This window comes from Marmota marmota, unplaced genomic scaffold, assembly GCF_001458135.2.
Source record: "Marmota marmota marmota unplaced genomic scaffold, marMar, whole genome shotgun sequence".
NCBI lineage: Eukaryota > Metazoa > Chordata > Mammalia > Rodentia > Sciuridae > Marmota > Marmota marmota.
The window spans coordinates 7,762,297-7,773,871 of record NW_026000205.1 but is presented as its reverse complement, the minus strand read 5'-3'; the positions used below and the strand labels follow the sequence as shown (position 1 = coordinate 7,773,871).

At 46.4% G+C, this 11,575-nt stretch overlaps 1 protein-coding gene across 1 annotated transcript in view; it reads left to right on the top strand.

Moving 5' to 3' along the window:
* Sptbn4 (spectrin beta, non-erythrocytic 4) overlaps nucleotides 1-11,575 on the top strand; it is a 74,113-nt gene that overhangs the window by 5,020 nt on the left and 57,518 nt on the right. The window contains exons 2-3 of the mRNA XM_048790880.1: nucleotides 7,763-7,914; nucleotides 8,981-9,154. Of these exons, the coding sequence (XP_048646837.1) occupies nucleotides 7,763-7,914; nucleotides 8,981-9,154 (326 nt within the window). The remainder of the gene's footprint in view (nucleotides 1-7,762; nucleotides 7,915-8,980; nucleotides 9,155-11,575) is intronic.

Here is an 11,575-nt window from a genome sequence, read left to right as displayed (position 1 = left end):
TTTATTTATTATATATATATATATATATATTTTTTTTTTTAATTTAGAGACAGGGTCTCACTTAGTGCCTCGCTTTTGTTGAGGCTGGCTTTGAATTTGTGATCCTCTTGCCTCAGCCTCCCAAACCACTGGGATTATAGGCGAGTGCCACCACACCCAGCTCAGTTTGGTAATTATTAAACAATTATTTTAGGTTGGGGTTGTAGTTCAATGGTAAAGCCCTTGTCTAGCATGCATAAGGGTCTGGGTTCAGTCCCCAGCACTGCAAAAATAAATAAATAAATAAATAAAAATTAAAATAAAAAAAAAATGAACAAACACAAAAACAGGAAAGAAAGAAATCTTTGCCTAATCCCAGTTCATGGAGAGATATCCTACCATGTTTTTTTTTTTTCCTAAAAGTTTTACTGTATTCCTTTTACATTTAGATTACAAGCTGAATGTTTATTATTGTGTACATTGTGGGTCCACGTTCATTTTTCTCCCATGTGGAGTTGACTCAGCTCCATTTATTGAAGGCTGTGCTTTCTCTACTAAATTTAATGTCACTTTGTCATGAATTTGGGGACGACATATCTATAGGGTTTGTGAATGTAAGTATTGGTAACTGATGCAAATTTTCGCATGCTCTAGATTGTATTCTTTTTGTTATTTTCTCATTCAGCACTGAGCCCTAGGGCTCATCCAATGTGGAGATCCATGAGTAGATCTAATCTGCTGCTTCTAGACACTGCATGAGGCCTGCTTAGTCCATTTTCTGTTGCTATAAGAGGATACCTGAGACTGAGTATTTTATAAAGAATAAATGGTTCTGGAGGCTGGGAAGTTCAAATGGATGCTCAGTGGATGCCTGAAATCTCCCATAGTACCAAACCATGTATATGTTAAGTTTTTTCCTATATATGCAATGACAAAGTTTAATATGTAAATTAGGCACAGTAACAGATTACCAATAAATGCTAATAGATAAAACAATTATAACAATATGCTATAATGAAAGTAATCTAAAACATGAATTATCTATTTCTGGAATGCTAATTTAATATTTTCAGCTCACTGTTGACCAGGGGTAATTAAAACTGAAGAAAGTGAAATTCTGAAAAAATAGGGACTACTGTATACTTAGAATTCCTGGGTCATATGTAACTCTATGTTTAACTTTTTTTTATTTTAAAGAAACATTTTAAAAATATTTTTTAGTTGTAGATGGACACAATACCTTTCTTTTATTTGTTTATTTTTTATTTGGTGCCTGGGATCGAACCCAGTGTCTCACGCACGCTAGGCAAGTGTTCTACCACTAAGCCACAACCCCGGCCCCTATGTTTAACTTTTTAAAGGAACCACCAAACTATTTTTCTAACTCATGGTTCCATTTTATATTCTCATGAGCGATGTACAAGTGTTCCAACCCCATGTCTTTGCTTATGATTATTATCCCCCCTTTTTATTATAACCATCCTAGTGGGTATGAAGTGGTATTTCTTTATTTTTTTTTAAATACTTTTTGGTTGTTGACAGACCTATATCTTATTTATTTATTTTTTTTGTGCTGTTGAGACTCAAACCCAGTGCCTCACACATGCTGGGCAAGTGCACTTCCACTGAGCCCCAGCCCCAGTCCTTATTATGGTTTTGATTGGCATTTTCCTAATGGCTCATGATCCTAAGCATATTTTCATGTTCTTATTGGTCATTTGTATATCTTTTTTGTATAAATGTCTATTTTTTTTTCCTTTTTGGTACTGAGGATGGAACTCAGGGGCATTTAACCACTGAGCCACATCCCCAGCTCTTTTTTTATATTTTATTTAGAAACAGGGTCTCATTGAGTTGCTGAGGCTGGCTTTGAACTTGCAATCCTCCTCCTGCCTCAGCTTTCTGAGCCGCTGGGATTACAGGTGTGCACCATCCGCCTGCCTCTTTTGTCCATTTTTAAATTGAGTTTTAAAAAATCATCTGTACTATCTTTGAAACACCCTCTGAACCTGTAGTTATTTCATAATTAAGGTTTATTTTAAAGGCCAGGAATTATGACACACACATGTAATCCCAGCAGCTTGGGAGGCTGAGGGAAGAGGATCACCAGGTCAAGGCCAGCCTCAGTAATTTAGCAAGGCCCTGAACAACTTAGCAAGACCATTTCTCAAAATAAAAAGGGCTGGGGCTGGAGGGTGGGGTTGTGGCTCAGTGGTAGAGCATTTGCCTAGAATGTATGAGGCACTGGGTTAGATTCTCAGCACTGCAGATAAATAAATAAAATAAAGATCCATTGACAACTAAAAAATTATTTTTAGAAAAGATCTGGGGATGTGGACTAGTGGTAGACTGACTCCAGATTCAACCTCTGGTACCAAAAAAAAAGAGTTAAAAAGGGCCGGGGTTGGGGCTCAGTGGTAGAGCGCTCACCTAGCACATGTGAGGTGCTGGGTTCGATCCTCAGCACCACATAAAAATGAAATAAAGATATCGTGAAAAAAAAAAGAGTTAAAAAAAATTGTTGCCTGGCCTTCCTTTCTTCCCTGACTCCTATTAGCTGAAGCACCAAGATCCACAGAGCACAGGATGGAAGGAACATGGAATCCACATTGACAACCTTGCTAGTCTCCCTGACAGCTGGGCTGCTCATTTTAGAACTATTCAGGATGAGGGAATAAGCTCATATCTCTTTTATGCGACTGTATTGCTAGGCCTATTTGTTATAGCAGCTTAGCATATACAGTTATAGGTAAAATTTCATTACCAAATAATAGTTATAGTTTTTAGTATAAAACTATACTAAAACTAGTTTTTATTCATACAGAAATAAAGATGTCTACTTTTTTTCAATCATTTGAAATCTCTCAATAATTACCTATTTAAAGATGCATTTTGTTATACCCTTGAGTATTGCATTTTACACTAACAGTAGAAAATATACATTGACTGATCTGTTGTTTTTTTTTTTTCCCCCTGGAGGGTTACCAGGAATTGAACTCAGGGGCACTCAACCACTGAGCCACATCCCCAACCCAATTTTTTTATATTATTAGAGACAGAGTCTCACTGAGATGTTTAGCGCCTCCCCATTGCTGAGGCTGGCTTTGAACTCATGATCCTCCTGTCTCAGCCTCCTGAGCTGCTGGGATTACAGGCATGTGTGAGTCACTAGGTTTGATCCTGAGCACCACACAAAAATAAACAAATAAAGGCATTCTGTCCATCTACAACTACAAAAAATAAAAATAAATTTAAAAAAAACCCACATCAAATTGTGTACTTTATTTTTATGTGGTGCTGAGAATTGAACCCAGTGTATCACACGTGCCAGTCAAGCACTCTACCACTCAGCCACAACCCCAGATCTGTTTTTTTTTTTGTTTTTTTTTAACAGAAAAGATATTAAGTTAGGGACTGGGATTGTGGATCAGTGGTAGAGCGCTTGCCTAGCATGGCGGGACCTGGGTTCGATCCCCAGCACCACATAAAAATAAAGGCACCTAAAAAAATAAATATTAAAAAAAAAGACATTAAGTTAGGTATTTGTTATTCTGCTTTCTAATAGCCAATGCTAATGCCAAATCACAGATTCTGGTTAATAGTAAAGCCAAAGTGGAGCCATCTCCAGAGTGGAACCAGAATGAGAACAAATAGATGCAGGTTTGTGTCTGCTGGTGGCCAGCTATGTCATCTCAAGGTCATCACCCCTCTCTGGGCCTCTGCCTCCACATTTGTAAATAGAGGGGTTTAGGCAAGATCTAAATTTCTTCAGTGGGTCCTGGATCCCTGGGTGCTTGGGATCTGAGGCCTGAGGGGGACAGATCCATGACAGCATTTTTTGCTATGTAATTTGATTTTACTCCCGCCCAAAGAAAGTCCCTAGAGACCTACCCTGGGCCACCTGGATGACAACTTCATAGAGGACAGTGCTGTGAGGTTCTGGTTTTTGTGATCACAATCTCCTTAGTGTGAAGCAGGGGTCAGGAGAGGAGATGCCCCCTGAGGCCAGACAGGCCACGTTCATGAGAGAACGAAGGGTCTCCCAAAGGGGGCGGTGGCCTCAGCTCTGGGAAGGCAGCCTCGTTTGGCTATTATGGCCATATCATGGGAAGAGGCCAAATATCTGGATTTTTTGAAAAGACAAAAATCTATTTTTAAATGTCGGCGACTGATCCACATTTTTACACAACACAGTGGAAGAGGGCAAACAAATTTGTCTCCGAGGGCCCTTCTGACCTAAGATGACACTGAATGTGTACTGTGTTGATGTGTCAGGCTACCATGGGGGGGGGTCTTTGTCCCTCAGGTACCGCCACCCACTCTGCACACCTGCTGTAGGCCCAGGTAGGCTGCCCTTCTGTGAACGGGCTCCCCACTGCGCAGAGGCACTCAGTCTTCCAGTTGGGTTTGTCCAGCAGGACACTGGAGAGGAGAGAGGAGGAGCTCCCTCCCTGCCTGACTGACTTCTGCCACTGCCTGGTTCCTCTCCCTCCATCCCAAGCTCCTACCAAGATGGCTGTCTCCCTCCCCTCTTCTCAGCCTCCCCTCTGCCCCAGTCCCTGTGGGGGTCTCCCTGGCCCTAGTGGGTTCCCTCAGCCCTGCCCACCCCTCTGTAAATAGTCCCTTCATTAAACTCTCCTCAATTCCACCACTTTGAGGGAAGCCATTTGCTTCCTGCCAGAACCCTGAATGACACAGTTACCTTTGGGTTGTCAAGACTCCAGGACAAATGACAACTGTCCTACTTTTGCCTTTGCACTCATATTGAGTGATTTTTGCCATTTACTTATTCTTCTCCACTGAGGTGATCAGCCATTACAAGGAAAATAGATTTCTTTAGAATAAAGCTTTATTTATATATTTATTAAATTTATCCATATATTTAATAGTTTGAGACTTGTACAAAGCAAAGGAATGACTACTCTTTCATTCATTGCTGGCTAAGGGGGAAAAGATAGGGACTTATATGTGAAATCATATGTTTGGCCATTGGTCTGGAGAAAGACTGAAAATGAAGACACCAAATAGGGGTACCCCTGTGGGGTTGTCGTAGCCTTCATATCTGCCAGGGAGAAGAGCCTGGCACAGCTACTCGGAACGCTACCTGACGCCCCTAGGTGGAATGAAATTAGAGCATCTCCCCATTAGCCAGCAATCTGGCCACTTGTGTACACATTTCCAAAGGCTTTTTTTTTTTTTTTTCAAAAGGAGCCATGTGAGCATGTTGAGTGAGGGTGATCTGTTGCTGGGAGGAGGTTCAAGGTCGAGGGCAGCCTGGTTGTCCGTCCCTGGGAATGGATCAAAGGTTGTGTACACACCGAGGTCCCCGCTATGGTCTGAATATAGCTGATCCTCTCTGAGACTCACGTTGGGATCTGGTCCTCCATGCAGCAGTGTAGAGAGGTAGCAGGGCGTTGACGAGGTGATGAGGATCTTAAGAGAGATGATTGCCTTGCAGGGTGCAGCGGCGCAAGACTGTAATCCCAGCAATTTGGGAGGCTGATACTGAGCATCTCAGAATGTATCCCCTGTGGATAAAGGGGCACTAACTAATGTATACCTGAGATAATTAAAAACTTATTTCACCCCAAAATCTGTACCCAAATGTTCATGACAGTATTATTCATAATAGCTAAAAAATGGAAGTAACCTAAATGGCTATTATCGGCTGAATGGATAAAATATAGATTATCCATACCATGGAATATTATTTAGCCTTGAGAATGAATACAATACTGATCCCAGATACAATATAGATGACCCTTTAAAACACTATGCTAAGCAAAAGAAGCTAGACACATGAAAAGGCCATACAATATATGATTTATTTATTTTTTATAATTTTCTTTTTTAGTTTTAGGTGGACACCATATCTTTATTTCATTTCTGTATGGTGCTGAGGGTTGAATCCAGTGCCTTATGCAGGCTAGGTGAGCAGTCTACCACCGAGCCACAATCCCAGCCCCAATATATGACTTAATTTATAGGAAATTTCCAGAAGAGGCAAATCCATAGGGAAAGAAAGTAGATTAGTGGTTGCCAGGCACCAGGGGAAGGAAAGGGGGAGTGAGTGCAAATGAGTCTGGGGTTTCTTTTTAGGGTAATGAAAATGTTCTGATGTTAGTACTGATGGTCACATCACTCTTTGAATATACTAACAACTACTGACTTTACATGTTGAAAGGGAAAATTTTGTAGTATGTGAATTATAGCTCATAGTAAAGCTGTCATTAAAAAAAAAAAAAAAAGCCGAGCATGGTGGAACTGGCCTGTAATCCCAGCAATTTGGGAGGCTGAGAAGGGGATTGCAAGTTCAAGGCCAGCCTCAGCAGTTTAGTGAGGCCCTAAGCAACTTAGCAAGACTCTATCTCAAAATCCCTGATACTACAACTACTAATAATAATTTTTTAAAAGATAGTAAGAAGCTGGGCGCATGCCTATAATCCCAGTGGCTTGGGAGGCTGAGGCAGGAGGATCGGGAGTTCAAAGCCAGTCTCATCAACTTAGTGAGGCCCCCTACACAACTCAGCGAGGCCCTGTCTCTAAATAAAATATAAAAAGGGCTGGGGATGGGGCTCAGTGGTTAAGTGCCCCTGGGTTCAATCCAGAGTACAAAAAAAGAAAACAGCAAGAAAGATCCTGAGCAATTTCCTTATAAGCAAGCGAGGGAGAAGCTTCGCATCCTTCCACTCCCCTTGCTTTGCCCGGGGGTGGCTGGATTTGTAGTCAGCTCTCCCATGACTATTGCTGAATGATGTAGGAACCATTCCTGTCTTCAGGAGCAGCTTGGTCTAGCTTGTTCCTTCTTAGGCTTCACTTTCCCCCACCTGTCCATTCTGTCCTACTTTTAGTTTCTAATCAATCATCCAAGGTGCCCCCCCTCCCCCCATTCCCCTGCTTCTGCCCTGGTCCAGTCTCATCTCGGTCTCCTGGGCTCTTCCCAATCTTCTCCCTGGGCTTCTGGCTGCCCTTCTTCCCCTCTCTGCTCTACTCCCCACACAGCCACCTGAATCACACCTCTCATCCTTGCCTTCTGTTTTCATTGCTGTGACCAAAAGATGTGACCAGAGGAGGGAAAATTTATTTGGGGCTCAAGGTTTCAGAGGTCTCAGCCCGTAGAAGGCCACCCCATAGCTCTGGGCCTGAGGAGGAGCAGAACATGGCAGGGGAAGGGCAGGGAGGAGGCAAACAGCAGGAAGTAGGGAGGGCTAGCTCTGCTCACCAGGGTGAAATACAAACCCCAGAGGCGGCCCCAGTGACCTACTTCCCCCAGCCACACCCTGTGGGCCCACAGTCCAGCCGAGGTAATCCATAGCAGTGGATTAACTCGCTGATCAGGTGAAGGCTCTCACTGCCCAGTCACTTCAGCTCTGAATTTCTTGTGTGGGCTCACACATGAGCTTTTGGGGACACTCCATTTTGGGGGACAACACCCTCCCCTTCCTTAACCTACACAGCTCTGCAGCTTTCACTGATGTGTTTTTCTGAACAGGAGTAGAAAGGCTACTCAAATATTGAATGAATCCACGAATGACTAGGGCCACCTATGGTGGCAAAACAGGGACGGCTTCCTGTGCAAGTGGCAGCTCATGAAAACTTTGAAGGACAGGGACCTTCTTGCTACGTGGGCAGCCGAGGGTAGGGGAAGGCGTCCTAGGCTGGAGGAGCTGCCTGTGCCCACACCTGGGCCTGGACAGGGGTTGGCCAATGGTGGGGGGTGGGAGACGGTGGAAGGGAAGCTGCGGTCCCTGGGGAGCCGGGCTCATCAAAGCCTGTTCTCCAGACGAGCGGGAAGCCGTGCAGAAGAAAACCTTCACCAAGTGGGTGAACTCGCACCTCGCCCGCGTGGGCTGCCACATCGGGGACCTCTATGCCGACCTCCGGGATGGCTTTGTGCTGACACGGCTCCTGGAAGTGCTGTCGGGGGAGCAGCTGGTGAGGCCCTGAAGGGCTGGGGAAGGGAGATGGGTCTGGGGTCTCACTGTGGGGCTTGGACATCGCTGGATTTAAGAGGCTCGGCTAAGGGCCTGGAAGAACGCAGTGGAAGGGCACTGTGGGTGAGAGGCGCCTTGATTCTGATGGGTGGGGCTGTGGCGCAGGGGTGGAGCTTGGAATGGAGGAGCCTGGGTGCAAGGTTTGGAGCAGAAGCAGGATCCCATCGGACTAGCAGGCGGTGGTTCAGCGGAGGAACCCAATCACCAGGAGTGGGGCCATGCTGGGGCTCCATCCGAGGGAGTAGGCTAGTGACGAAGGAGGAGATTTATTAGAAGGCACCCCAGGGTTATTAGATTGCAAGGGGCAGGGCCATCAAACGGACACAACTCAGTTGTGAATGTCAGTGGATGAGGGCGCAGGGATCTTAAGCTGGAGGCAGGGTTCGAAGGCAGGGTGAGACCTAGCCCTGGGGGTCTGGGGGTGCAGACCGCATTGCATGGGTTTGGCTTGTTGTATGGGCTGGAGTTGAGTTTCTGGGATTGGATGGGGCCCCATCTCAAAGGGTGGGGTTCTGATGGGGTTGAGATTCACTGAAGAACTAGGGCCCAGAGCTTGCAATGCGAGGATTATAGCTGCAGAGCAACACGCGCCTTTGGAAGGAACAAGGGGGAAGAGTCCTGGACTGAGTCGGAGCTGGGTTGGAATGGACGTAGCTCTAGACAGGGCCCTGAAAGGGAGGCAATAAAGGATGTGGTCACGGGATTACTGGAAACTCTTGTGAATTGATGCAGCCCTCCAATGGAAGGGGCGGGGCTTCACGACGAGGGGTGTGGTTATCAGGTTGGAGGTGAGAGTTAGGGGAAGAGATGAGGTCAGGCATGAAAGGATGCGACCCTTGAAGGGCTCTGGCTATGAGAAGAAATAGAAAGATTGGGGCCTGGATCTTAGAGAAGATGAAAGGGGCGAGGCCTGGTCTTGAGCCCCGGGGGCGTGGCTATGTGAGAGGCGGGGCGAGGGTGCGTGGCCCTTGGCCAGGCCGGCATTGCCCAACGCCCTGCTGCTCCAGCCGAGGCCCACACGGGGCCGCATGCGGATCCACTCGCTGGAGAACGTGGACAAGGCTCTGCAGTTCCTGAAGGAGCAGCGTGTGCACCTGGAAAACGTGGGCTCGCATGACATCGTGGACGGGAATCACCGACTCACGCTGGGGTTGGTCTGGACCATCATCCTGCGCTTCCAGGTGATCCCCCAGTAACCCCTGCCCAATCTGCGCCGCCCCCAGGCCATAGGAGTGCACCCCCCACCCATTTACCCAACCCTCCCAAAGCATTTCTAATATGTTCCAGGAGGTAGGGATGAAAATAATGAAAAAAATTGTCATTACCACCCCTTCAATGTGATCATCATTTCTGTATTGTTCATTCTAGGGACCGTGCTAAGCACTTGACATTTAATTCACACAGCAACCCATAAATTAGATCCTATTTATTATTCCATTTTACCAATGAGATAACCCATAGGTGAAGTCATATACTGAAAGTCACACGTATTGTGTGGGATTGGAGATGTAATCAGTTCCACACAATCTTTTGTTGTTGTTGTTGTTGCTGTAGACGGACAGAATACCATTATTTTATTTATTTTTATGTGGTACTAAGGATCGAACCCAGTGCCTCACACGTGCTAGACCCCAGATTCACACAATCTTGCTTCAGTTCAGAAAGAAAAAGACAAATTTTTCGCTTTTATGGAGCTTACATTGTAATAAGGGGGACATATGATAAATACATAAATAGACAAGATGTGTAGGAAAAGATAACTCTAGGCAGAGGAGAAATATTTTTTGGGGGGAGTACTGGGGATTGAACTCAGGGGCACTGGACAACGGAGCCATATCTGCAGCCCTATATTTTGTATTTTACTTAGAGACGGGGTCTTGCTAGGTTGCTTAGTGCCTCACCATTGTTGAGACTGGCTCTGAACTCTCCATCTTCCTGCCTCAGCCTCCCAAGCCTCTGGGATTACAAGCGTGCACCACTGCACCCAGCTGGCAGAGGAGAATTTCAAAAAGCTTTGTAGAAAAGAATAAATTATTAAAAATCAGTAACAGAAATATAAATATAAAATATCAGGTTGGTGTTGCGATTTTAGACATGGTAGTCAGAAAAGTGCTGGCTGAGAAGCTGATGGCTGAATGACAGAAGAGGAAGGGAAAGACAGGTGCAGTGGCGCACAATGGTGCTTCCAGCAACTAAGGAGGCTGAGGAGGATCGCGAGGTTGAGGCCGACCTCAGCAACTTAGACCCTGTCTCAAAATTAAAAAGTAAAAAAGGGCTGGGGAGAAAGTTCAGTGGCCAAGTGCTCCTGGGTTCAGTCTCCAATACCAGAAAAAAGAAAGCAAGAAAAACAAAACAGGAAACCATGAAGGGAGGAAGCATTCTGGGCATTCTGGGCAGGGGGCTCTGAGATGCGAAGGCTCTGAGGAGGGAACCGCTTGGCATGTTGGAAGTACCAAAGGAAGAACAGCGTGGCTAGGGAGGAGAGGCAAGGGGGAGGCAGGGAGGAAACGCGGTCAAGGGGGGGTGATTTGTGTAGTGATTTGGGTTTTAGTCATTTGGAGACAGGGAGCCATTGGAGAGTTTTATCAAGGGGAAATGCATAATCAGATTTAGAAACATCCCCCTGGGTTGGAGGTGGTCATCCAAGTTGGTGGCCAAGAGCCCAGGGAAGAGACTAGATCTAGACCAGGGTGGGGTATAGGGAAGTAAGGGGGGGCAGGAGGGGAGGACACTTGGAAGATGGAGTGGAGAGGCCATAGGGAAGGGAAGGGGAGAGGTGTCCAGGACCCCATGGCCTGCTAGATGCTCTGGCCTGGGGACCAGGGAATGGTAAGGCTGCACTGGGACAGGACAGGAAGGAGGGGCAGGTTTGGGGAAGATACTGAGGCCCGTTTGGGACATGGTGGCTGTGGATCTCGGAATTCAGGGGAGGGAGGGATTCCATCGGGCCGTGGTATCCTGGGATGGAGCTCAGAGGACAGGCAGGGGCTGGAGGTGTCTGTGCAGAATGGGGGAATGAGATTGGGGGCAGGTCACAGCTGGTGGCTACAGCCCTGCAGCAGGTCTGGAACTCCCTGGGTTTGAATCCAGGAATCTTGAATCCCACCTGAGGCTCTAGAACCTGCTCTAGATTCTTTGCCACTAGCGCTTTACCCAACACCGCTGGAGTGGGATGCAGCAGCAAACCGAATAGATAAACAAACGTGGCCTCTGACGGTCCCTGAGTTTTCACCCATCAGTGGGAGGTGGTAAACCTCCTGAGTAAATGAAACGCGGGGGTGGGGAGAGTGGGCGAGGAAGGCGTGGGATCTGGATGTGTGTTGAGATTTAAAACTAAGTGGCCAGCAAAGACCTCCCTGAGCTGGTGATATTTTAGTAAAGACCTGAGGGGGAGCTGGGCACGGGGGAGGGGGGGTGCATGCTGTAATTCTAGAAGCTTGGGAGGCTGAGGGAGGAGGATCCCAAGTTCAAAGGCAGCCTCAGCAACTCAGTGAGACCCTATCTCTGAATCAAATATGAAAAAGGGTTGGGGATGTGGCTCAGTGGTTAAGTGCCCCTGGGTACAATCCCCAGTACCAAAGATTGGGGGTGGGGGGCGGGGG